Here is a 27,726-nt window from a genome sequence, read left to right on the forward strand (position 1 = left end):
CATCCACTCATCCACTCATCCACCCACCCAGCCACCCATCCACCCATCCACCCACCCATCCACCCACCCAGCCACCCATCCACCCATCCACCCACCCATCCACCCACCATCCACCCACCCATCCACCCACCCATCCACCCACCCACCCATCCACCCACCCATCCACCCACCCACCCACTCATCCACTCATCCACCCACCCAGCCACCCATCCACCCATCCACCCACCCATCCACCCACCCAGCCACCCATCCACCCACCCATCCACCCACCCACCCACTCATCCACTCATCCACCCACCCAGCCACCCAGCCACCCATCCACCCACCCACCCACCCACCCCACCCATCCACCCACCCACCCACATCCACCCACCCACCCACCCATCCACCCATCCACCCAACCACCCATCCACCCACCCACCCACCCACCCAGCCACCCATCCACCCACCCACCCACCCACCCAGCCACCCAGCCACCCAACCACCCACCCACCCACCCACCCACCCATCCACCCATCCACCCACCCACCCATCCACCCATCCACCCACCCACTCATCCACCCATCCACCCACCCATCCACCATCCACCCACCCACCCACCCACCCACTCATCCACCCATCCACCCACCCATCCATCCACCCACCCATCCATCTACTCACCCACCCATCCATACATACATACATACATACACCCATCCGTCATTCCATCATCCATTTATTGATCCACCCATCTATTTAAATACCCATCTATCTACCTATCCATCAATCATGCATTAATTATCTACATATCCATATATGTGTTTTTCAAGACAGGGTTTCTCTGTATAACAGCTCTGGCTGTCCTGGAACTCCCTCTGTAGTCCAGGCTGGCCTCGAACTCACGGAGATCCACCTGCCTCTGCCTCCAAGTGCTGGGATTAAAGTCGTGCACCACAATGCCCAGCTCCATACCTGTTATTTTCACAAAGGACATTTCCCCCAGGAGATAGCAAATCCTGGATACATTTCTGAGAGTCACACTTACAGCTCGGGGTCACCAGCAGCATTTTGGTCCAGGTCATGGCCCTGTGTACCGTCGACCAAAGCTCAGTGCGCACCACAGAAAACCATCAGCCTCAGTGCCAGAGCTGATGAGTTGAGGGACCCAGGGAGAAAGGGCAGCGAGGCAGCAGGAAGCGAGGCTCCTACTTTGCTCCCTCCTTGTCCCCTGCAGGGAACATGAGCTGGATCTGCTGCCGGGGCATCTCTGGGGGCATCGAGGACCTACTGGATGACTTTGACATGTGTGCTGCTCACATGGACTCTCCTGAGGTCGGTATGGTCAGAGAGGCTCTCCAGCTGTGCCGCCCTGCCGTGGAGCTCCGGAGCATGGGTGAGTGTCCCATCCTGACAGAGCGTGGTCTCCAGAAACCTGCTCTTCCAGGGAACTGCAAGTTGATTTTTCACCAACATGCACATGATCTGTCAATAACTCATTCATCTGCGTATGCACCCACTCACCTACCTGTCTATCCACCCATCCACCCACCCACCTACCCACCCACCTATTAATCCACCCACCCACTCATTTATCCATCATCCATCCATCCATCCATCCATCCATCCATCCATACATCCACTAACTTACTCACCCGTCCACCCAGCCAGCCAGCTGCCCACCCATCCGTATACGCCTCTCTCCATCCACCCACTATGTCACTTTCTTGTCTCACCCCACGACGCCTCCTTCAATACTAACTTGTAGAACTTGGAACACAGCCAGGAAGAGCGTTCGAATAAAACCTGAAAACTCACTACTGTCCCTCCCTCTGCACCTGCGTTTTCCCTAGACAGGTCCAGACAGGAAGCATTTCAGGGGAAATGAAGAGAATTGTGACAGGAAACAAAAACAAATCCCACAGATTTTTTGGTTTTGTTTTTCAAGACAGGGTTTCTCTGTGCAGCCCTGGATATCCTGGACTCACTTTTGTAGACCAGGCTGGCCTCAAACTCATAGAGATCTGCCTGCCTCTGCCTCCCGAGTGCTGGGATTAGAGGCGTGCACCACTACACCCAGCTGTCCCATGGATTTTGTTTGTTTGTTTGGTTGGTTGGTTTGTTTTTTGAGACAGGGTTTCTCTGTGTAGCCCTGGCTGTCCTGGACTCGCTTTGCAGACCAGGCTAGCCTCGAACTCAGAGCAATCCACCTGCCTCTGCCTCTGCCTCCCAAGTGCTGGGATTAGAGGCGTGCGCCACCACACCCAGCTGTCTGGTGGATTTTTTTAAAATTATTTAATTAATTATTTATTATTAGGTATACAGTGCCCTGCCTGCATGTACACCTGCAGGCCAGAAGAGGGCACCAGATCACATTATAGATGGTTGTGAGCCACCATGTGGTTGCTGGGAATTGAACTCAGGACCTCTGGAAGAGCAGTCAGTGCTCTTAACCTCTGAGCCATCTCTCCAGCCCCCTGTCCCGTGGATTTTTAATTGATGAAATCTAGAAGGTGAGAGAATAGCTGCTCGGGTTGGGAAGATGGCTCAGTCAACAAAGTGCTTGCCATGAGAGCAGGAAGGCTTTCTTGCCTTCAGATCCCCAGCACTCACATAAGAAGGCAGCTGAGGTGCTGCACACCTGCAGCTCTGGGGCTGGGGTGGAGGTCAGCTGGTCCAGCTGAACCCATGAGCTCCAAGGTCAGGGAGACCCTCACACCAAAACCAAAGTGGAGAGTGATGGAGGAAGACACCTGCTGGCGTGTGACCTCTGGCACCACACATGTGAGCACACACACACACTAGACACACAGGAGCATACACACACAAGCACACACAGACTATGTGTGTATATGCAAACAATACACACAGACTAATTACCATGGGCAGATAAGGCAGATGCACCTGTTTCCCCAGAGATTTATTCTAAGTTCAGTGCTAGCCTGGGTTACATAGTGAGGTCCAGGCAAGCCTGAGCTCTGGTGTGACATCCTACCTGAAACACACACACATACACACATACACACACACACACATACACACACACACACACACACACACACGCACACGCACACACGTGCGCACACGAAGGAGAAAACTACAAGCTCTATGAAGATTGTCTTTCCTTCCTTTCAAGACAGAGTCACACTGTGTGACATTAGGTGGCCCCAAAGCCATGCCCCTCAGTCTGTGTCTGCAGATGTAGCCACTACATGCAGCTTTATAAGAACTACTCCTCTTTCTGACCTTGAAGGATCTCTTGGGTTGGTCAGTTGGCACTTCAGATGGTGTCTTGTTTTATGTTACTCTTTTTTTTTCCGAGACAGGGTCTTTCTGTGTAGCCTTGGCTGTCCTGGACTCGCTTTGTAGACCAGGCTGGCCTCGAACTCACAGCGATCCACCTGCCTCTGCCTTCTGAGTGCTGGGATTAAAGGCATGCACCACCACCCGGCTTTATATGTTATTTTTTATTTATTTTGATACCTTTATATTCTGTGGGTGTGGGTGTACATCACAGTACATTTGGAAATCAGAGGACAAAGTTTCAGAATTCATTTCTCTCTTACCATGTGGGTCCTGGTTGATGGCAGTCACCCTTGTCTGCTGAGCCATCTTGTCTGCCCCAGGGTTTAATTTGAAAGTAAAATTTGGGGATGGGGCGTGAGATTGAGCTTGGCGCTGGAGTCTCAGGCTAGAGCCCCAACACTGGGGCTTCCCAGAACAGGCCAGCTTGCCATCTGACTCAACAGGAGGCAAGCTGGGGGGTGAGGGGGAGGCGAGCCTGTGCATGGGCACGCACCGATCATCCCAGCACTTGGAAACTGAGGCAGGAAGATCAGGAGTTCAGAGTCACCTTCAGCTAAGGTCAGCCTGGGCTGCCGGAGACTTTCTCAGAACAACAGCACCTGACAGGGCCGGCCATGGTAGCAAAAGCCTTTAATCTGAGCATTTGGGAGGCAGAGGCAGGTGAGTTCCTGAGTTCAAGGCCAGCCTGGTCTACATAGGGAGCTCCAGGACATCCAGGGTGACAAACAACAACAAAACCCAAACAGAGAAGTGACAGTCAGCCCAAGAGTGGACTCTTTGTCCACAGTATGGCCACACCAGGGACAAACCAGCAGTGTGATGATGGGAGACTGTCGGTGGGGGGGCTCACTGTGGTCTTGGGGTTCACAGAGGAGGAACAAAGGAAAGCCAGCGGGGCTGCCCTGCGCACTGTGGGCTGCTTGGTCATCGGCTCAGGTCCAGTTCTGCAGGATCCTGTTGGCCACGGGCACTGTGCTCTTGCGATTTAAGATAACCCAGAGAGTTGGTGACCCAAAGTAAGAACAGGCCAGAAGAGTGAAAATGGAGTTGTCATCCCAACCCTCAGGCAGTGGAAGAAAGAGCAGGAGTTGAAGGTGGGTCCCAGCTACATAGGAACCGGTGACAAAAGGAAGCCGGGTGTGGTGGCGCACACCTGTAATCCCAGCACTCGGGAGGCTGTGAGTTTGAGGCCAGCCTATTCTACAAAAGAGTCCAGGACACAGGTAGGGCTACACAGAGAAACCCTGTCTCGAAAAACCAAAAGAAAAAGAAAAAGAAAAGCTGAGTAGTGGCTGCGCACGCCTTTAATCCCAGCACTCAGGAGGCAGAGGCAGGTGGATCTCCATGAATTTGAAACCAGCCTGGACTACAGAGTGAGTTCCAGGACAGCCAGGGCTACACAGAGAAACCCTGTCTTGAAAAAGCAAAAAAAAAAAAAAGAAAGAAAGAAAGAAAGAAAGAAAGAAAGAAAAGAAAAAGGGAGGGAGGGAGGGAGGGAAAGAAAAATAAAGAGAAGGGGAAAGGTACGCCTTGGGACATGGTTCAGTAGGTGTTCGCTGTACCGCTTAAGAGCTCAGTGTGGCAGCATGCACCCTCAATCCAAGAATTGGGGGGTACAGTCAGGCAGATCCCAGGCTAGCTGATGTGTGAGTTCCAGGCTCAGTGAGAGATCCTGTCTCAAAAAATAAAGCGGAGGAGCCCCTACACTGCTCATCAGAGGGGCCCCTACACTGCTCATCAGAGGGGCCACCTACATGGTTCGTCAGATAAGGCTCTTGCTGGCAAGCCTGGAAACCTGAGTTCAGTCCTGGGACCCAGAGAGTGGAATGAGAGAAGTGATTCCCTCAAGTTGTCCTCTGAGTGCCACACATGCCCCATGGTATAGCACCTGTGTGGGGGTTACACATGTGCACACAATGGGAAAAGTGGAATCAAATTCAAAGGAACAAACTAACAATTTTTAAAAATTTATTTATTATGCATACAGTATGATCAGATCACATTATAGATGTTTGTGAGCCACCGTGTGGTTGCTGGGAATTGAACTCAGGACCTCTGGAAGAGCAGTCAGTGCTCTTAACCACTGAGCCATCTCTCCAGCCCTAAACTAACAATTTAAAGATAAAGGTTTTTTGTTTTTCAGGGCAGAGTTTCTCTGAGGCCCTGGCTATCCTGGAACTCACTCTGTAGACCAAGCTAGCCTTGAACTCACTCTGTAGACCAGGATAGCCTTGAACTCACTCTGTAGACCAGGATAGCCTTGAACTCACTCTGTAGGCCAGGCTGGCCTGGAACTACCTGCCTCTGCCTTCTGAGTACTGAGCACCATGCTTTAATCTAAATGATAAAATTTTGTTTAAACAATGTTTATCTAAAGGATGTAGTTTTATCTAAAGGTGGTGTGTGTGTGTGTATGTGTGTCAGTGTCACTTGTCTTTAATCCCAACACCTGGGAGGCTGAGCCAGGCGATCTCTGTGAGTTTGAGGCCAGCCTGGTCTACAAACTAAGTCTAGGACAGAGAAACCCTGTCTTGAAAAAAACAAAATAAATAAATACACACATCATACATCTTAGAGTTTAGCATGCCACACCTCTAGGTGTGTCAAAAAGGTGTGTCCTATGGGGGTCTTTGTTCATCTGATGGGTGTGTCTGGTGTGTGTGTGTGTGTGATGGGAGTGTCTGGTGTGTGTGTCTGATAGAGTGTCTGGTGTGTGTGTGTGTGTGTGTGTGTGTGTGTGTGATGGGAGTGTCTGGTGTGTGTGTGTGTGTGTGTGTGTGTGTCTGATGGGAGTGTCTGGTGTGTGTGTGTCTGATGGGTGTCGCTCCTTCCCGCTGGCAGGAAGGACGCAGACACTAGGATCCTTCTCAATTGCGCTTTATTGGGAGCGCCCTTGAAGCTGAAGTGAAAGACCCCCGAATGCCCACGAGCACGTCGTTTAAATACTGTCTGTACGTGGCATGTCAAAGTCTCATTGGTTACATTTGGATGCCTCATTAGCATGCCCCATTAACATGCCCGCAGTCTAGAGGGCCGTGTTGGAGTGCTTCATTTGCATACCCCTGTTCGGGAGGGGTGTATTGAGAGGGCTTATGTCTGCGCATGTGCGGGAGCTGTAACGGTTGCCGCCAAGTGGTAACGGTTGCCACCATTATCGGGTGCAGCCGCGCCTTACAGATGGGAGTGTCTAGTGTGTGTGTGTGTGTCTGATGGTAGTCTCTGTTGAGTGTGTGTGATGGGTGTGTCTGTGTGTGTCAGGCAGGTGTGTCTGTGGGTGGTATGATGTGTGTCTGAGGGTGTGTGATGGGTGTGTCTGGCCTGTGTGTTGGGTGTGTGTGTGATGGGTGTGTCTGGCCTGTGTGTTGGGTGTGTGTGTGATGGGTGTGTCTGGCCTGTGTGTTGGGTGTGTGTGTGATGGGTGTGTCTGGCCTGTGTGTTGGGTGTGTGTGTGATAGGTGTGTCTGGCCTGTGTGTTGGGTGTGTGTGTGATAGGTGTGTCTGGCCTGTGTGTTGGTGTGTGTGTGATGGGTGTGCCTGGCCTGTGTGTCGGGTGTGTCTGGGGTTGCATCTGCCTGTCTGCTTCCTTGGTTACAGTGTCCCTCATCAGGCTGTTGCCAGGAGACCAAACTCCTGCTTGTCAGAGTGGAACACTACAGCTGAGCCACTCCCCAGCCAGCACTGTAACATGGTCACAGCCCTCCACCCTTGCTGAAACTGTTCCCTAAAACCCTCATCCCCCCTCCCTCCCCAGGCTGGGGCTCACTCCACCTTGGCTGCTTGCTCTCTGGCTCCCTCTCTGAACTTGAAGGCTTTGCATACCTCCTGTAAATTGTTTAAGGCAGAGTCTCATGTGACCTAGGCTGGCCTTGGACCATCTGTGCTGAAGGATGACCTTGAACTGATCTGCCTGCCGCCACCTCCCGAGTACTGGGATGACAGGCGTGTGCACTACTCCTGGTTACGTGGTGCTGTGCATAGAGCCCAGGGCTGTGTGCGTCCTGGAAGGCTGTCACCTGCTGAGCCATGACCACACCCCTTCAGCAAAGGCTCCTTCTTTTACAGTTCCGGAGCAGACAGGGTACGGTAACAGATATCACCACCAGAGGGCGCCATGGACAGCATGTGTTCCCAAGGCATTTCCCCGCCCTCCTGAAGGGTGCCACACTGCAGGCACCTCAGTGGCTTTTACCAAGCTGGTTCTGACCCTCTGTTTTTTTTACTTTTTAATGTGTGCGCAGGTGCCCATGCAGCATAGAGGAGTTGGAGCACTAGAGTTTGAGTTACAGGCAGTTGTGAGCCACCTGATGTGGGTGCATGCTCTTAACCACTGAAAATTCTCTCTAGCCCCCTCTGAGTAAAAAAAAAAAAAGTGTGTGTGTGTGTGTGTGTGTGTGTGTGTGTGTATGTGTGTGCACATGCACGCATTTGTGGTCAGCCACTCATATGTATGGAAGTCAGAGGCCAGCCTGAGGGAGTTGGCGCGCTCCTTCTTGTGGGTCCTAGGTATCGAACCCAAGTCATCAGGCTTGGCGGCAAGCACATTTATCACTGTTCCTTTTCAGTCAGGGTCATGCATGTTAACTGGACCTGTACACCGAGCTCCTGGCTAGGCTCCTTTTCTTTGCCACATGGCATCTAGCGATGAGCTCTGCTGTCCGAGCCTCCAGAGAGATAGGATAGCAGGCTCGTGTCACCACACGGAACACAAGTGCCCACTGTGGGTGTCTTGGCTTGCTGTGCACTGGGGATACCCTGATGGCCAGGCAGAGATACTTGACCCTTGACCCTGGCTAACGAGCAGGGAGGGGGCTGAGGGCTGCCAAACGGGCACCAGCCTGGGGTGCAGGGGCTGGACGGGATTCAGTCGGGGAATGAGTTTGGCAGAGGTGGCATTTGAAAGCTAGGCACAGTTCACTTATCCACTGAGCTTGCCACCCTCCTTCTGTCTTCTTCCTTCTTTCGTCTGTCCATCCATACACTGTTCCAGCCTCTCCTTCACACTATCCAATCTGTCCATCCAGCACTCTTCTACCCTCCCTCACGTTCATCCATCTTGCCACCCCCACCTACCTTTCCCTCCATCAACACCCCCCACCAGTCCACCCACTGCCCCCACACACACCAGTCCACCCACCGCCCCCACACACACCAGTCCACCCACTGCCCCCCACACACCAGTCCACCCACCGCCCCCACACACACCAGTCCACCCACTGCCCCCACACACTCCAGTCCACCCACTGCCCACACACACTCCAGTCCACCCACTGCCCACACACACACCAGTCCACCCACTGCCCCCACACACACCAGTCCACCCACTGCCCCCACACACACCAGTCCACCCACTGCCCCCACACACACCAGTCCACCCACTGCCCCCACACACACCAGTCCACCCACTGCCCACACACACACCAGTCCACCCACTGCCCCCACACACACCAGTCCACCCACTGCCCCCACACACTCCAGTCCACCCACTGCCCCCACACACTCCAGTCCACCCACTGCCCCCACACACACCAGTCCATCCACCGCCCCCACACCAGTTCACCCACTGCCCCCCAACACCAGTCCACCCACTGCCCCCCAACACCAGTCCACCCACCGCCCCCACACACACCAGTCCACCCACGCCCCCCCCCAGTCCATCCACTGTCCCCTCCCTTCACTCTGCCCATGCGCTCATGCACCTGGGTCTCAGCTACTCAGGGAGATGGAGTGAGGGGCTCCCTTGAGCCCAAGAGTCAAGGCCAATCTGGGGAATAGTGAAATGAGTAACTAATTAGCTAATGATTGTTCCAAAAGTGGCCCTTGGAGGAGAATGCCTGGCGTGAGGGACAGTTCCAGGCAGAGGGACATAGTCAGCGAAGTCCAGAGGCTGGCAGCTTCTCTGCCCAGGAGACTGGCGGGGGGCGAGGGGTGGATGGACACAGGCCGTGTGGCAGGAGGGGTGACAGGGCCTGAGGCTGAGGTGCCCTGGCTTCTCTTCTGTAGGATTTGGGGCTCATCAGTGTGGCCAGGTTCAGCCAGATGGGTAACACATCTCCTTTGGTTGCAGAGAAGAGCGTCCTGTACACCGAGCTACTGGCTAGGCTGCTTTTCTTTGCTACATCGCATCCAGCGGTGATTGGACAGCTGTGCCAACAAGCCCAGAGCTGGTTCCGTGCCTGCCCCCACCCGATGCTGGTGCCCTTGGCAGGGTTCCTACAGCCACCTGGTGGACCGCTTCGAGCCACTCTCACTGGATGTCACAAAGGTGAGTGTCCCCCACATCACAAACCTTGCACCAGCTCACTGCGTACCCAGGGGGCCAGATGCCAGATATTTGAGGCTGCTCTCTGGGGCTCCAGTCTGCCAGGCAGGAGGCCCCAAGGTGCCAGGGCAGCCTCCCGTGGCCATCTCATGCTGACAAGGCTCCCTGTGTCCTCGGGGACCGTAGATTGTGCTGTAAATATTGCTAAAAGCCTGGAGCTGACAGACGCCTGCCTCGGGTTTGGTCCAGAGAGCTTCTGGCTACAGATTCCAGGTCTGCAAGTGCAAGCCGACTGCCCTGACAGGCTGGCAGGGACTCAGGCTGAGGGCTCCCACCAGGGGGCGGGGGAGAGGGAGAGAACAGGACTTAAGTTTTGACATACCTATTGCCTTCTGTGCCCCTCAGCCACTACCCGCCCACACACCGACAGATACCCATCTACCTGCCCTTCCACCCACCCACCCACCTATCCACACACAATCTGTTTATCCACGCATCAACCATATCCGTCCATCAGCCCACTTATCCATCCCTATTCCCATCAGTCTGTTCATCCACATATCCACCCAGACCCCACGGAGAACTTTTGCCCACTCATCCATCTATTGGTTTAACTGTTCATCGAACCATTGATCCACACACCCACTCATCGTTCCTCCATCCATTCTTTTTTTTTTTTTTTCCGAGACAGGGTTTCTCTGTGTAACCTTGGCTGTCCTGAACTCATTTTGTAGACCAGGCTGGTCTCGAACTCACAACGATCCACCTGCTTCTGCCTCCCGAGTGCTGGGATTAAAGGCGTGCGCTACCACACCCGGCTTCCTCCATCCTCTTTCACTCACCTGCTAACTCCTCCTCCTCCCCTTCCCCCTCCTCCTCCTCCTTTTTCAAGACAGGGTTTCTCTGTGTAGCCCTGGCGGTCCTGGACTCACTTTGTAGATCAGGCTGGACATAAACTTGCAGCGATCCACCTGTCTCTGCCTCCCAAGTGCTGGGATCAAAGGCGTGTGCCACCAAGCCTAGCCATCTATTCTTTATTGAGATTTATTTTCTTGCCAGGCACAGTGGCACATGCCTGTAATCCCAGCTGTGCTTGCTGGCATCCACTGAGAAGGAACGGCCGTGCTCGCTGGGATCCAGGGGAGAGCTTGAACCAGAGCCTGCACTGGGCTTAGAGAAACCCCATCCTTTCTTGTTCAAGTACCCTAGGATGTTGGGGTCAGGACACCCTGCCAGCTTTCACTGAGTCCTCTCGGCCCACGGGGGCTGCTGCAGCCCCTCCTGTCATGAATACAGTCCACCCAGTGAGCCGGGGAAGAGGACAGGACGGCACAGTCCACCCAGTGAGCCGGGGAAGAGGACAGGACGGCACAGTCCACCCAGTGAGCCGGGGAAGAGGACAGGACGGCACAGTCCACCCAGTGAGCCGGGGAAGAGGACAGGACGGCACAGTCCACCCAGTGAGACGGGGAAGAGGACAGGACGGCACAGTCCACCCAGTGAGACGGGGAAGAGGACAGGACGGCACAGTCCACCCAGTGAGCTGGAGAAAGAGGACAGGACGGCACAGTCCACCCAGTGAGCCGGGGAAGAGGACAGGACGGCACAGTCCACCCAGTGAGCCGGGGAAAGAGGACAGGACGGCACAGTCCACCCAGTGAGCCGGGGAAAGAGGACAGGACGGCACAGTCCACCCAGTGAGACAGGGAAGAGGACAGGACGACACAGTCCACCCAGTGAGACAGGGAAGAGGACAGGACGGCACAGTCCACCCAGTGAGCCGGGGAAGAGGACAGGACGGCACAGTCCACCCAGTGAGACGGGGAAGAGGACAGGACGGCACAGTCCACCCAGTGAGCCGGGGAAAGAGGACAGGACAGCACAGTCCACCCAGTGAGACGGGGAAGAGGACAGGACGGCACAGTCCACCCAGTGAGACGGGGAAGAGGACAGGACGGCACAGTCCACCCAGTGAGCCGGGGAAAGAGGACAGGACGGCACAGTCCACCCAGTGAGCCGGGGAAAGAGGACAGGACGGCACAGTCCACCCAGTGAGCCGGGGAAAGAGGACAGGACGGCACAGTCCACCCAGTGAGCCAGGGAAGAGGACAGGATGGCACAGTCCACTCAGTGAGACTGGCTAGCAAGCCTCTTCCTTTCAGGCGCATCACCTAAAAGAACTTGTGTCTACTCTTATGTCATCTCCAACTGTAAGACTATGAGAAAGAAAAAAAGATTAAACAAAATAAATAAAAGCTGGGTGTGGTGGCACACGCCTTTAATGCCAGCACTTGGGAGGCAGAGACAGGTGAATCCCTGTGATTTCGAGGCTAGCCTGGTCTACAAAGTGAGTCCAGGACAGCCAGGGCTACACAGTGAGACCGTGTCTCAGGGAGAAAAAAAAAAGACTATGAGAAAATATTCTCCTTGTGTGAGCTTGGGCACAATTTCTGTCTTTCTGTTTCTCCGTCTGACTCTGTCAGTCTCTGTCTCTGTCTCTCTCTGCTCTGCAGATTGTTGGGAATAACTATATGTTCAGATAAATATACATGAACTTTGGGCTTTCTTACTTTGTTGTTATTTATGTTTTTGTTTTTCAAGACAGGGTTTCTCTATGTAACAGGCCTGGCTGTTCTGGACTCGCTTTGTAGACTAGGCTGGCCTCTAACTCAGAGATCCGCCTGCCTCTGCCTCCCGAATGCTGGTATTAAAGGTGTGCGCCACCACGCCCGGCTTGGGCTTTCTTACCAGATGAAGAACATAAAATGGCTATGAATACAGTCACAGATAGATCTATGATACTGTGATGGATTAGTGATGTCTGCCATGGCAAAGTCAGGGTAAATTACCACTGAGAGATATGTTTCTATCATGTCTGGGACAGGGATATACCTGTGCTTTTTCTCGCCGTGTTACGGAATAAGGAGGCTCCACGCACTCTGAACTTCCATTTCCTTACTTGTATGCTTTCAAAGTGGTCACACAGTGACCTTGAGTACATGAGAAGAAAGAGGAAAACAAAGAAAATATGGGTTGGTCTGTATAGCTGGACCAACTGTGACTTAACACATCTGGGGGGAACTGAGGCATGAAGAAGAAAAAGATTCACTCAGTGGCATTCAGAAAAGTCTGGTTTTTCCATGCATACACTGGGCTTCTCTTTTAACAATTCATTCATTTTATTTTTATGTGAATGAGTGTTTTGTCTGCATGTTCACTTGTGCACTGTCTACATGCCTGGTGCTTGTGCAAGCCAGAAGAGTGTGTTGGGTCCCCTGGAACTGGAGGTACCTGTTGTTCTGAACACCATGTGTGTGCTGGGAATCAAACCCAGATCCTCTGTAAGAGCTGCTAGGGTTCCTAACCACTGAGCCATCTCTCCAGCCCCTATTTTCGTGTGTGTGTGTGTGTGTGTGTGTGTGTGTGTGTGTGTGTGCGTGTGTGCAGACACATATATTGTCATGCATATGTATGCACAATGTTGAAATAAAGGACCAGAGTTTAGGCACCTGACAGCTGGCGTTGAGTGTTTTGGCACCTGACAGCTGGCGCTGAGTGGCAGCATCCCCAGAACAGATTGCACCGTGCTCAGGCCTCAGGACCCAGTAGCACAGTGACCAGAACTCAAGAGATTACATGCTTCAAGCTGGGGCATCTAGCTAAGGACAGCGAAGGGGAAAGCGGGGTCACTAGGGACAGAACGGGAGTCAGCGTTTTTGCTTCTGCAGTGTCCTAGTCTCCGGGAACCTTGAGCTTAGGTTTCTAAAATGCAGTCTTTTCTTTTATGTGAGCGAGCGTTTTGCCTGCAGGTGTGTCTGTGCTCGGCTTCGGGCCGTCCGTAGGCCCCTTGGGTTCTTCCTCAATTGCTCTCTACCTTACTCACTGAGGCAGAGTCCCCCAGATGAGCCCACAACGCACCAATACAGCTAGTCTAGCGATTACACAGCTGGCCCCAGGGGCGCTGGCTCGGCTGTATTTATGTGGGTTCTGGGGTCCACGTGCTGGTCCACAGGCTGAGCTGCGAGCACCTTATCCACTGAGTCTCTCTAGGCTATGGCCTGACTGGGTGCCTCTGGTTCTGCGATGTTTTAACCAAACCCACCCAGGAGAGACCAGTTGCCTAAATTATTAGCAATCCTCCATTTCCCTCCCTGCCTCTATTACTCCTTCTCCTCCTGTTTTATTTTTTTTTTGGGGGGGGGGAGTGTGTTTGTGTGTGCATGTGTATAAGTGTGTGTATATGCACTGCATGTGTGTGCATGTATGTAACTGCATTTCTGTGTATGTCTACACATGCATGTACGCATGTGTGTGTGTGTGTGTGTGTGTGTGTGTGTGTGTGTGTGTGTACATTATCACAGACTTTGTGTAGAGGTCAGAGGATAATACTGCAAAGTGCATCATCTTCTTCTGCCTTTAAATGGTCCTGGGGGTGGAGCTCAGGTGGCCAGGCTGGGGCCAGGCTGGGGCGGAGAGAGCTCCTTCCCTGCTGGGCCTGCTGTCTGAAACAGGGTCTCACTCGGTGTCTCCGGCTAGCCTGGAACTCACTCACAGCCAGGTTGGCTTTGCTCCTGGCTTCTGGGACGGGTCAGCTTCTGGTCCCAGCCCTGCTTTAGGCACAAGCCTTCTGGGACACTGCTGCTGTCTGGTGCGGGAGACTGAGTGCTATAGGGTCCTGCGGCCCGCGGCTGTGCCGGCTGTGTTCTGTGGTGGTGAGAGAAGGCCTGACGTAGCTGAGATGAGGGCTCCATCCATGGCTGTTTATCAGAACATCACATGGTATGTGACAGAACTTCCGGAAGGGCCTGGGGCATCATCACACCCTCCAAGGACCTACTTCCTCCAGCTAGGCCTCGTCCCCTGAAACTTCCAGAACCTTCCAAAATAGCACCACCAGCAGGAGACCAAGGAGTCTGTGGGGAATACTTCATATTCAAATGGTAACACCTGTTGGGCACCAGCAGACCACCAGGTGTGCCTTGTCCCTTCCTGCTTCATCTAAAAAGGGAGATAGAGTTACACCTAACCCCATGGAGGAGAGCTATCCATGGTGGGGACTCTTGGCCAAGCTGTGGTTTAGGCTATTGTCTTCTTTTAATTTGTATATTTATACTTATTTTTAATAATATGTGTGTATATGAAGTACGTGTGAGTGCAGTGCCACAAGAGGCCAGAAGAGGGCGCCAGAACCTCTGGAGCTGGAATTAGAGACTAGAGACGGTTGAGTCAGGCTCAGTGTTCACCTCCCATCTTCCCCTTGTTTGTGTTCCTGAAATTCGTGTGTGTGTGTGTCTGTCTGTCTGTGATGTATAGTATCTGACACTGTATGTATGCACAGGCAGACAGGAGCCACAACGCACGGGTGTTGGGAACCGAACCCCAGCCCTGTGCACTGGCAGTTGGAGTTCTTAACCACTGACCCATCATCCCAGCTGCCCTCCACTTTGACTGAGGCAGTGTCTCTCATGTCCGCTGCTCATGTCCGCTGCCCAGTACAGCAGACTAAGCGGCCTTCAGGCTCCCACGATTCTCCCGTCCCTCCCTTCCATCTTGGAGGAGGCTGCGGCTACAGGTGTTCATCCTGCTGTGCCTCGCTTTACATGGGACCTGGGATGCAAACTCACGTCACCAGGCTCACACAGACGGGCTTTGCTCACTGAACCACCTCTTTCCCATCACAGGCAGGGGCTGGTGAGAGGCCTCAGGGAGAGGAAGGGCTTGCCACCAAGCCTGATGGCCCAGGTCCCATCGTGGGGACACCATGACAGAAGGAGATGACTGGCTTCTGCAAGTTTCCCTCTGCTCTACACACACACACATATGCGCTCACGGGTCAATTTAATTTATTTTAAATTTTTGTTGTTGTTGTTGCTTTTGTTTTGTTTTTGTTTTTGTTTTTTTGGTTTTTCGAGACAAGGTCTCTCTGTGTAGCCTTGACTGTCCTAGACTCACTTTGTAGACCAGGCTGGCCTAGAACTCACAGCGATCCGCCTGTTGCTTTTTGAGACAGAGTTTCTCTGTGTAGCCTTAGCTGTCCTGGACTAGCTGTGTAGACCAGGCTGGCCTCGAACTCACAGAGATTCACGGCCTCCTGAGTGCTGGTAGTGAAGGCGTGCGCCACCACCGCCCTGCTGAATGTTAATGTTTTTTAAAGGAGCTGTAGAGATGGCTCAGAAGTTAAGAGCACTTTCTCTTCCTGCAGAGGACCCAATTTTGGTTCCCAGCACCTATGTTTGGTGAGTCACCAGTGCCAGGGGATCTGGTACATCCGGTCTCTGTCCACACCAGCACTCATGTGTATCACACACACACACACACACACACACACACACACACACACACACACACTCTTTAACATAAAAATAAGTCCAATTTAAAAATCCATGCTGGACGTCATGGTGTGTGCCTTTAATCCCAGCACTCAGGAGGCAGAGGCAGGTGGATCGCTGTGAGTTTGAGGCCAGCTTGGTCTACAAAGGGAGCCCAGGACAGCCAAGGCTACACAGAGAAACCCTGTCTTGAAAAACAAAAACAAAACAAAACAAAAAAATCCATGGTGCAGGCAGTCTCTGGGTCCCTCTCACACCCTTATTGTCCGGCTTTGTAAAGGGAGTTTGGTTTCCCTGTGTAAATGGGGGGACCACACAGACGCTGGCTGAGACCACAGCTGTGAGCACCCAGGCCCTCACCGTCACCTCCGTGTGTCTGCAGGCATCACTGCCATAGCGTGGAGCCTAGAGGAGAAGCTGCTGGTCGTGGGCACCCAGGACGGTGCCCTGGTCGTATGGGACGTGGAGGAACAGCAAGTGGTCCACGTTCTGATGGGACACACAGGTGAGGAGTGGGACATGGGGCGTCTGCATGCTGTCCCCAGAGTGCCTCCACCCCCACGCCACAACAGCCCTACGCTGAAGCTCTCGGGGTCACTCTGCTTCAGACAGCCAGAGCTGCGTAACACGCATGGTGGCTGCAAACAAGCTTTTTTTTTTTTTTAATTATTTATTATTATATATACAGTGCTCTGCCTGCTTGTACACCTGCAGGCCAGAAGAGGGCATCAGATCACATTATACATGGTTGTGAGCCACCATGTGGTAGCTGGGAATTGAACTCAGGACCTCTGCAAGAGCAGTCAGTGCTCTTAACCTCTGAGCCATCTCTCCAGCCCCACAAGCTTTTTATTAAAAAAAAACAAAACAAAGAAAATAGTTGTTTAAAGTTGGGCGTGGTGGCTCATGCCTTTAATTCCAGCACTCGGGAGGCAGAGGCAAGTGGATCTCTGTGAGTTCGAGGCCAGCCTGGTCTACAAAGTGAGTCCAGGACAGACAAGGCTACACAGAGAAACCCTGTCTCGAGGGGAAAAAAAAGAAAGAAAAAACAGTTGTTTAACTTTTTGTTTTTGCTTCGAGACAAGGTTTCTCTAAGTAGTTCTGGTTGGCCTAGAACTCTCTCTGAGGATCAGGCTAGCCTTGAATTCACAGAGATCTTCCTGTCTCTGCCCCCTGAGTGCTGGAATCAAAGGTGTGCGCCATCACACCCTGTACATGCTTAGATTTTTAAAACAGGGTTAGAAAGCAGATAAACTGTCCCCAGCTAACCTGCCCTCCTACACTGTGCCCGCCACAGCTGAGGTGAGGTGCGTGCGAGTGTTCGCCCAAGGGACCCTTGCCATCTCTGTGTCAAAGGATCGCACCCTGCGCCTATGGAGCCTGCTCTCCGGCCAGGAGAAAGTCACCATCTTGGACAGAGGCTCACCAAATCCCACAGAGCCTCAGAGCTGGGACCTCCATGTGGACGAGATAAACAAAGTCATATACGCAACATCTGGCACAAAGGTAACAAACTGGGTTGTCAGAGAGTGGGGGCGGGCAGGGAGTGTGTGTGTGTGTGTGTGTGTGTGTGTGTGTGTGTGTGTGTGCAGGGTATAGTACCACTGAAGAGAAGTTGGTTGTGGTGGCACGCAACTAGGATCCCCAGCACTTGGGAAGCAGAGGTTGGAGGTTTGCTGTGTGTTCTAGGCCATCTTGTTTGTTTGTTTGTAAGGGAGGTGCTTTATAAGCACAAGGACCTGCTTATAAATGAATCCCAGCACCTAAGTGTAAGCCAGGCAGGGGGGACCGACTGTAATCCCGGGGCTGGGGTGGCCCGGAGCACACCGGCCACCGGCCCAGCCCAGCAGAGGAGCTGCAGGCTGTTGACAGACTCAACGGATGAAGTGAATGGCTTGGCAAGATGTCTCAGCAGGCTTGCCACCACATCTGATGACCCGAATCTAGTCCCCCAAAGTCACAGGATGGAGTGAGATAACACTGGGGGCCTCAATACGTGAGGGCAAGTGGCTGGGTGCGAGTGTGCTGCCATCAGCCTTGTTTGCGGGCAAAGTCTCCTGCTGCGCTGCCACTGCCGCCGCTGCTGCTGCAGACTCCAGGCTGCCTGCCCTGCGAGCTTTCCGAGATTCCATGCCCAGCCCCCAGCCCCCAATGGGATTACAGACATATGCCTCTGCACCCTGCAGTATGTAGGTTCTGCAGATTTGAACTCAGGTTGAATGTGCAAGCGGTGTCATTCACTGAGCTGTAACTCTGGACTCCAGACTTTACTTTTGCTTTCTTCTTTAATACCAGACTATGTTGACATGTGCTGTTTGTGCCTGGGTACGTGTTTACTTTGTGTAGGACTCTTGCATGCGTGTGTGCGTGCATGTGTGTATCTGTGCGTGTGAGCATGCATGTGTGTGTGTATCTGTGTGTGCGTGCATTCATGTGCCTGCATGTGTGCATGTGTGCATGCGCATCTGTGTGCGTGCATGTGTGTGCCTGCATGTGTGTTCGTGCACGCACACATGTTTGTGTGTCTGTCCATGTGTGCATCTGTGTGCATGCATGAAGTGCCCATGGGGGCTAGAAGAGGGTGCCGGACCTGCTGGGGCTGGAGCTGCAGACAGTAGCTCTGGAAGAGCAGCCACTGCCCCTGAGCATCTCTCCAGCCGTTCCTGAGTATTGGAAAGGTTCTCAGATGATGCTGTTATTTTTTCTAGCTGGATTCCGCCTGCGTGATCTGAATCCTTTCCAATCCATTCAGTGGAGCTTTATGACCTCACTCAGTATACACCCCATGTGCATCTAGAGCCCACATCTCCCAGCGTGTCCGTCCTGTCATTCATAGCCCTGGGGTCTGATAGAGTGATGAGTGCAGTCACGTAGTCACTGACTGATGGCACACACCTCATTCGGGGTGCTCATTCTGGATGCTCAAGCAGGGGGACCAGGAGTTCAAGGCTATTGTTGGGGCAACCTGGGCTATAGGAGCCCCTGTCTTCAAAACAAAAACAAAAACAACTCCAGGCATGGTAGCGCCTGCCTGTAATCCCAGCACTCGGGAGGCAGAGGCGGGTAGGTCACTGTGAGTTCGAGGCCAGCCTGGTCTACAAAGTTAGTCCAGGACAGCCAGGGATACATAGAGAAACCCTGTCCTGAAAAACCAAACAAAAACAAAAACAAAAGCAAGCAAGCAAACAAACAAAACACCAAGTGGGCTGGGAAACTGAGTCAGCGATGGCGCTCGCTGTGAAAGCCCAAGGAACTCAGTGCAGATTCTCAACAGCACATGAAAGCTGCCTGTGCTGGGTGACCTGTCCCCACTGCTCAGGCCTAAAGCAAAGCACATGTGGGTGCCAGCGTCTCAGCATCAGCCTCTGCAGTGAGCCGGTGACTCCAGGTTCAGTGAGGGTTGAATACAGGGCCTTCCGACTCCCTCTGAGAGGGTCTCTTGTTGACTGTGAAGTGCACTAGTTTGTTTGATGAGGTGAGCGGTGGGGGTAGGGGTGGGGGTGGGGTAGCCAGCTGTGACCCTCTGGGTCTGCCTTCCGAGTGCTAGGTGGCCGCAGCCGCTGCAGCTGCCCAGCCTTTACACAGGCCAGGGACCTGCAACCCAGCCCCAGGCTTCCACAGCAGGCACTGGGTTTGCTGCCTGTCTACCCAGTGCTCAGCGTCTTCTCATTTGTCTTTTGAGACAAGGTCTTATTGTATAGCCTTGCTTCGAACTCATGGCAATCCTCCTGCCTCTGCCTTGAAGTGTGAGGCTTGGCTTTAACATCAATATCTTAACATTTATTTGTGGTGTGTGTGTGTGTGTGTGTGTGTGTGTGTGTGTGTGTGTGTGTGTGTGTGAGAGAGAGAGAGAGAGAGAGAGAGAGAGAGAGAGAGAGATGTGGAGATCAGAGGAAAACCCATAGAACCATATCTCCTTCCAACATGTGGGTCCCAGGGATCAAACTCAGGCCATCTGGCTTGGCTGCAAGCCTCTCTACTTGATGAGCCATCTCATAGCCCCCTGCCATCAACATTTTATGTAACAAGGGAGCATTTGTCACAAATAAGACACCAATATTGATGACTCCTGTCAACTAGACCTGACACTTTTTCTATGGTTATCAATTCTTCTATAACACAAGATCCTTTAAAAAAACAAACAGCCAGGTGGTGGTGGCGCACGCCTTTAATCCCAGTACTCGGGAGGCAGAGGCAGGCGGATCGCTGTGAGTTCAAGGCCAGCCTGGTCTACAAAGTGAGTCCAGGACAGCCAAGGATACACAGAGAAACCCTGTCTCGAAAAACCAACCAAACAAAAGACATGCCAGCATTACAAGAAACCGGCCTTGGTTTTGTTTCTGAGACATTTAGAGCCCGGTAGCACACACTGACCTCTGCCTCAGAGAGATGAGAAAACAGGTGTGTGCTGCAATACCTGGCTCAAAAACACGATTTTATAACTTACAGAAGAATGCGTGCTTGGGTACAAGGACAAGTGATAAATGTTCCAAGCTCCGAGGGAGGCTGGGCAGGTGGATTGCTTGTGTCTGAGTTCAGGGCTAGCCTGGGCAATGCAACAAGATGCCATATGTCAAAACGAAAGAGAGGGTGGGGTAGAGGTAAAAACAGCTCTATCTCTTGACTCTGGAAGACTCAGGCAGGCTCTCCTGCTCGACAAGCTCCTTTTTTTGTTGTTTTGTTTTGTTTTGTTTTGTTTCGAGACAGGGTTGCTCTGTGTAGCCTTGGCTGTCCTGGACTCACTTTGTGGACCAGGCTGGCCTTGAACTCACAGGGATCCTCCTGCCTCTGCCTCCTGAGTGCTGGGATTAAAGGCGTGCGCTACCACGCCCGGCCTTTGACAAGCTCCTTTTTAACATTGTAAACCTCTGCTCTTGTTTGGTTTTTTTTGTTGTTGTTGTTTGTTTGTTCCTTGTTTTTTTGAGACAGGGTTTCTCTGTGTAGCCCTGGCTGTCCTGGACTCACTTGTAGACCAGGCTGGCCTCGAACTCACAGCCATCCACCTGCCTCTGCCTCCTGAATGCTGGGATTAAAGGTGTGCACCACCATTGCCCGGCTCTAAACCTCTGCTCGTTTGTTTGGTTTGTTTTGTTTTGAGACAGGGTCTCTTGTAGCCCACACTGGCCTTGAGCTTACTATGTAGCTAAGGCTGACCTTGCTCCTCCTGTTGGGGTGACAGGCTTGCACCAGGCTCCCTGGTTTCTGTGCTGGGGGTGGAACCCTGGGCATCAGCTGCTGGGGGAGTGCTCAGGTCTCCCACTGATGCCAGCAACCCTCTTGCTCTTCATGACCCCACTAGATCAACGTGTGGGATCTGGAAACGTCGAAGCTGGTTTTCTGTATCTCAGGATATGCCTCTGACCCCTGGGTCCGTGTGGCTGTGCTGGCCGCCCAGGGTGTGCTGCTTGCCGTGTCCGAGGGTGGCGAGGTCAGACTGTGGAGCTTGACAACGGGAAGGCTGCAGGAGAAACGCCAGCTGTCTTGCATCAAAGAAGAGACAGCCACCTGTGCTGTCCCCATCCACACACAGGCAAGGCTGGCCACTGGCTTCAGCAGCGGCTCCATTGCTCTGGTAAGTGACTTCCCACAGACTGGGAGAGGGCTCAGCCACCCAGGCAGGACGACCTGAGTTCAGGTGTCCAGCTCCATGTAAAACCAAATGTGGGGGCCCTACGTGTATATTCTGGAGCTGGGGAGGCAGTCGGAGGACCCCTGGGCTCCCTGGACAGCCAGTCCAGTGGAAGTCAGTGAGAGACCATGCCTCAAAAAACAAAGTAGAGGGCTGGAGCGATGGCTCAGCGCTTGAGAGCACTAGGATGCTCTTGCAGAGGACCCAGGTTCAATTCCCAGCACCCACATGGTGGCTAAAAACTGGAACTCCAATTCTAGGGTATCCAATGCCCCCTGCTGGCCTCTGTGGGCATTGCGTGCACATGGTGCATGTCACTGTATAGACATACATACATATAAAATAAAATAATTAATTAATTAAAAAATAAATTGGAGTGATACAGGAGAGGCACTGAAGTTGACCTCTGACCTCCATGCACGCTTCACGCACAGTGTACAGGTGTCACAGAGCTTCTACCTTTGCCTTATTGGCTGCCTGGTTTCCATTTCTGTTGCTGTGATGAAGAGGTTCAGTCAGCTCTCACTTCCAGGCGACAGTCTGTCATAGAGGACCAGTAAGGATGGCAGGCACTTAGAGCAGGCACCGACTTCAATTCCCAGAACCCAGACTGGGTGACTCACCACCACTGGAGCTCCAGGGGACCCATCGCCCTCTTCTGGCACACATAAGCAAAACTCTTTGAAAAAAAAACTAACTTGCCTGGTGTGGTGGCGCACGCCTTTAATCCCAGCACTCAGGAGGCAGAGGCAGGCAGATCGCTGTGAGTTCGAGGCCAGCCTGGTCTACAAAGTGAGTCCAGGAAAGCAAAGGCTACACAGAGAGACCCTGTCTCAAAAAAACAAAAACCAAAACCTAACCCTACCATTGATGTCCCTTGAACAGTCACCACAGGGCCGTCTCACTGCAGGGCTGGCAGTAGTTTCTGCACTGTCCTGTGGACCATCCCCTATGGGCTCATGTGGACCGTTCGCCATGTTGAGCACGGCTTTGAGTGTGTCACTGGGAGTGGGGAGCTGTCAACTACCTCCAGTTCTGGTCTAAGCTCTTTGCTCTCGGGATCCACCAAGAGGGGAGCAAACCATAAGGCGCAGGCACAGTGCAGGCAGCGCGCCTTCCCCACTGTGAGGGCGTACAGCCTGAAAGCAGAAGCCAAGACAAGCCCTTCTTCCTCACGTTGTGTGAGTTGGAGCAGTGGTTGCGGGGGCACCTGCTCCCCTTGTTTTAGAACAAATTCCAGCATTCTGGGCATGGGGAGGTGAACATATCAGGCACGTGGGTGTGTCTGAAGCCCTGGACGCGGACAGTGTGACAGCAGAGGTTATATAAGGAACTGGGAGAGGTGCCACAGCTTGTAATCCTAACACTTGACAGCTCTGTGAGTTCCAGGCTAGCCTGGTCTACACAGTGAGACCCTGCCTCAAGATAATTAATTAATTAATTAATTTAGAGGGAAAGGAAGAGATAGATAAAAAGATTTGCCCACTGTTGGGAGAGCTGAGATTCTAAACAACAGGTCCAGGATACATCAGTCAGCCATTTTTGGAGACAGGGTCTCATGTAGCCCAGGCTGGCCCCAACTCTCTGTGTAGCCCAGGGTGACCGTGTATTCTTGACCCTCCTGCCTCCGCCTCCTCAGGGCTGGCATGACAGCACGGACCGTCTGGTCTAGTTTATTCCAAGCCCATTTCTATCTCACTGAACTCTGCGGCTCCTTCAGATGCCTGCACAGTTGCAACCATGTTATCATTACTGTGCGTAATAGGGGTTGCCTTGCTAGGGCTGTGCACCTGAAACGGTGCTACACACACACACACACACACACACACACACACACACACACACTGAAAATGGTGCTACACACACACATACACACATACACACACACACCAGAAATGATGTTCACACATATACACACACACTATAAACGGTGTTACACACACACACATACACACCGGAAATGATGCTCATACACACACTGGAAACAGTGCTACACACACACATACCGGAAACGGTGGCTAAACACACACACACACACAGACACACCGGAAACAGTGCTACACACACACATACTGGAAACGGTGCTACACACACACACACACACACACACACACACACACACACACACCGGAAATGATGCTCCCCGCCCACACATGCACTGGAAATAACGCTCTCTGTGCACACACACCAGAAAAAAGGCGCGCACGCACACACACACACACACACACACACACACACACACACACAGAGGAAACCATGCCCCCCCACACACAGCAGAAACGATGCACACACACACACACCGGAAATGGTGTTCTCACACTCACACACACACACACACACAAACACACACAGAAAATGGTGCTCTCACACACACACATTAGCCCATCACTCCTGGAGAGGGTAGCCTGGTGTCACCTCTTGTCTAGTAGGGAAACTGAGGCACTAGGGCGATCGAGCCAGCTGTGGGGTGAGTCACAGCCCAGCTCAGAGGCCCACGCCTGCACACTCGCCTGATGCTCACCTTCCACTGCGCAGGTTTCCAGCGGAGAAGACAGGCTGCTGGAGAAGCTTCCAGAAGCTGTGGGGTTCCTGGTGGCTTCTGAAGACGAGTCCCTTCTTGCGGCAGGTAGCTTTCCTTTCTCACTGAATGCAGAGAAGGGAGGGAAGTTTTGTGGGGAGGCTGAGTGAGGCGTGAGAACCAGTCCCCTGCCTCCTGCACTCCGTCCGTGTTTCTAGCTGTGCCACCGTTGGAGGAGGGTTCCTTTTTTTCTTTCTTTCTCTGAGACAGGGTTTCTCTGTGTAGCCTTGGCTGTCCTGGACTCACTCTGTAGACCAGGCTGGCCTTGAACTCACAGGGATCCTCCTGCCTCTGCCTCCTGAGTGCTGGGATTAAAGGCGTGAGCTTTAGTTTTATAGTGTGTGTGTGTGTGTGTGTGTGTGTGTGTGTGTGTGTGTGTGTACGTGTGTGTACAGGTCAAAAGACGTCCTGTACCAGTGGGTTCCCTCCTGGGACCGGAACTCGGGTTGTCTGGTCAGGCAGCCAAAGCTTCTGACCCCTGAGCCATCAGTCGGTTTCTTCTTCTACTTTGAAATCAGTATTTTTGGTTTCCACGTGAGTAAGAATGAGGCCTGCCTGTCCCCACACCTGACCACTACACCCAACACGAAGCCATTAGCTCTGTTCGTATTCCCACAAAGGACAGGGTCAAAGCGACATTCCATCCCCCGACACACACACCTGCCCCGCTGGGAAGCATGGTTTTCTAGGACCGCCCTTGCTCGAATGGCAATGGAGACCTTTAATTTATTAGAAGCTTCAAGCCCACAGCTGTGTAGACACTGTGCTGGTCTACACGGACAGTTCTGGGCTGGCCACTTCCTGCCATGTGGCCTGTTATTTGCCGTCTTAGTCTCACACTGGCACCAGCTTCTTCATCCGTGTTCCAATGGCGACCTGAGACCCTCTCCCTGGGACCGGAAGTCCTGCATTTTTCTCTCCTGCCCAGCGATTGGCTGTTCTGCTCTTTATTAACCAATTAGAAGGTGATGGAGAACAATGTTCACACAACATGGAGACAGGGGATAGTTCATAAAAATGACATGCTGGCCAGGTGTGGTGGTGCGCGCCTTTAATCCCAGCCCTTGGGAGGCAGAGGCCGGTGGATCGCTGTGAGTTCAAAGCCAGCCTTGTCTACAAAGTGAGTCCAGACAGCCAAGACTACACAGAGAAACCCTGTCTCGAAAAACAAAAACAAAACAACAACAACAAAAATGACATGCCAAAGTCCTGCTGAATCACACCTGCACTGGCACAGAAATCACCATTTGAATATTCAGAGACAATCCTTACACATGCGCAAACACATCATTCCAACAATGCATCATATACCAGCAAACACTCCTGTACCTCCCACACACCGGGCACACCTGTACCCGCCACACACAGTACACACCTGTACCCGCCACACACCGTGCACACCTGTACCCGCCACACACCGTGCACACCTGTACCCGCCACACACCGTGCACACCTGTACCCGCCACACACCGTACACACCCTGCCTTTCGAGACAGGGTTTCTCTGTGTAGCCTTGGCTGTCCTGGACTCACTTTGTAGACCAGGCTGGCCTCAAACTTACAGTGATCCACCTGCCTCTGCCTCCTGAATGCTGGCATTAAAGGTGTGCACCACCACGCCCAGCCTCCAAAACACAGCTTTTAATTAACTGTTAATTATTTACATTAATATTAATCATAATAGTTAATGAATTTAAATGAATAATCAATAAGTTAAATCAATCCATAGCAATACATAGATTATTTTATTCAATATGCCCAAATATTTGATGTGAAATTAGTATAAATAATGTGAACGAGTGCTTTCTCTTCGTTGTTGTACCAAATTTTCAAAATAACAGTTAAGAGCCCTGGTTGCTCTTTCGGAGGACCCACTTTCCCTTCCCAGGCCTCACAGAGTAGTGCATAACCTTGTGTGAGTCCAATTCCAGGGCCTCCAATGCCCCCTGAGGGCTCAGCACTACACAGTGTGCAGACACACTGACACATGAAAAGGATTGGCAGTGGGTCTGAGCTGCCCTGTGATGGACAGAGGGTGGCCCTGCCCTGTGATAGACTGAGGGTAGCCCTGCCCTGTGATAGACTGAGGGTGGCCCTGCTCTGTGATGGACTGAGGGTGGCCCTGCCCTGTGATGGACCGAGGGTGGCCCTGCCCTGTGATGGACTGAGGGTGGCCCTGCCCTGTGATAGACTGAGGGTGGCCCTGCCCTGTGATAGACTGAGGGTGGCCCTGCCCTGTGATAGACTGAGGGTGGCCCTGCCCTGTGATGGACTGAGGGTGGCCCTGCCCTGTGATGGACTGAGGGTGGCCCTGCCCTGTGATGGACTGAGGGTGGCCCTGCCCTGTGATGGACCGAGGGTGGCCCTGCCCTGTGATGGACAGAGGGTGGCCCTGCCCTGTGATGGACAGAAGGTGGCCCTGCTCTGTGATGGACTGAGGGTGGCCCTGCCCTGTGATGGACTGAGGGTGGCCCTGCCCTGTGATGGACTGAGGGTGGCCCTGCCCTATGATAGACTGAGGGTGGCCCTGCCCTGTGATAGACTGAGGGTGGCCCTGCCCTGTGATGGACTGGGGGTGGCCCTGTTGAAGCAGCCCACCTGTCCTGTTTTTGCAAGGGCTGTTGGTGGCACAGGTGACGGCATGTCACAGGAAAGAAGGGTGGTGTGGAGAGTGATTGCTGACGATGCCTGACGGCAACCTGGGACCTTGGAGACGAGGATTTCTGCTTCTTGTCTCCCAGTGGTGCCAGGAGATGGGCGATGTCCCCCAGCAGTGGCACAAGGCATGAGTGGTGTGCACCCCCAACCAGAAACACTCAAGCCCTGGTTGCGAGCTTCCTGTCCAGACATGTTACTTTGGCATTGACGACTGCCCGTGAGGCTGACCTTGGTCACCGGGCCCTCCTAAGATACAAGGGAGTCTGTCCCAAGCTCCCACAGGAGCTCACTTTGTTACTTGGAAAAACACTGAGATACAGACGATCATTGTTATCAGGGAGGAAGCCCTAAGGGCTGAGAGCGCTGTCCCCAGAACCAGGCCAAGGCCAGGCGACAGGGTGCTGGGGGTGGGCTCAGGACGCAGCTGCACGTCTGACATTGACTGACCAGCTGATTGGTTGTGTGTGTGAGTGTGTGTGTATGGATGTGTGTGTGTGTGTATGGATGTGTGTGTGAGTGTGTGTATGGATGTGTGTGTGTGTGTGTGTGGATGTGTGTATGAGTGTGTGTGTGTATGGATGTGTGTGTGAGTGTGTGTGTGTATGGATGTGTGTGTGAGTGTGTGTGTGTATGGATGTGTGTGTGAGTGTGTGTGTGTATGGATGTGTGTGTGAGTGTGTGTGTGTATGGATGTGTGTGTGAGTGTGTGTGTGTGAGTGTGTGTGTGTGTATGGATGTGAGTGTGTGTGTATGTATGGATGTGAGTGTGTTTATGTGGGGGGGGTTGCCCGTGTGAGGTCAGAGGACAGTCTTGGGAAGTCTCAGGGACGGAACCCAGGTCATTAGGCTTGGTGGCAAGCACCTTTAACTACAGAGCTGGCTCACTGACCCCAAAGGATCATTTATTTAGTCCCCAAGATTAGACTGCAAATATGATAAACATCATGTGTTTCATCAGATACATCCTGAAACATTCTTAGGAGACCAGCGTT

General features: G+C 52.8%; 1 protein-coding gene across 4 annotated transcripts in view; it reads left to right on the top strand.

Annotated features, from left to right (window-relative positions):
* The window catches only part of NWD1 (NACHT and WD repeat domain containing 1), a 75,312-nt gene that overhangs the window by 31,442 nt on the left and 16,144 nt on the right, over positions 1 to 27,726 (top strand). For all 4 annotated transcript variants that reach the window (XM_084759099.1, XM_084759100.1, XM_084759098.1 and 1 more), the window contains 6 exons: positions 1,214 to 1,372; positions 9,347 to 9,544; positions 16,253 to 16,375; positions 17,168 to 17,376; positions 21,170 to 21,442; positions 24,035 to 24,125. In XM_084759099.1, coding sequence (XP_084615225.1) covers positions 1,214 to 1,372; positions 9,347 to 9,544; positions 16,253 to 16,375; positions 17,168 to 17,376; positions 21,170 to 21,442; positions 24,035 to 24,125 — 1,053 coding nt within the window. The remainder of the gene's footprint in view (positions 1 to 1,213; positions 1,373 to 9,346; positions 9,545 to 16,252; positions 16,376 to 17,167; positions 17,377 to 21,169; positions 21,443 to 24,034; positions 24,126 to 27,726) is intronic.

The sequence above is a fragment of the Acomys minous genome, assembly GCF_964271855.1.
Source record: "Acomys minous genome assembly, chromosome: 15".
In the NCBI taxonomy this organism is placed as follows: Eukaryota; Metazoa; Chordata; class Mammalia; order Rodentia; family Muridae; genus Acomys; species Acomys minous.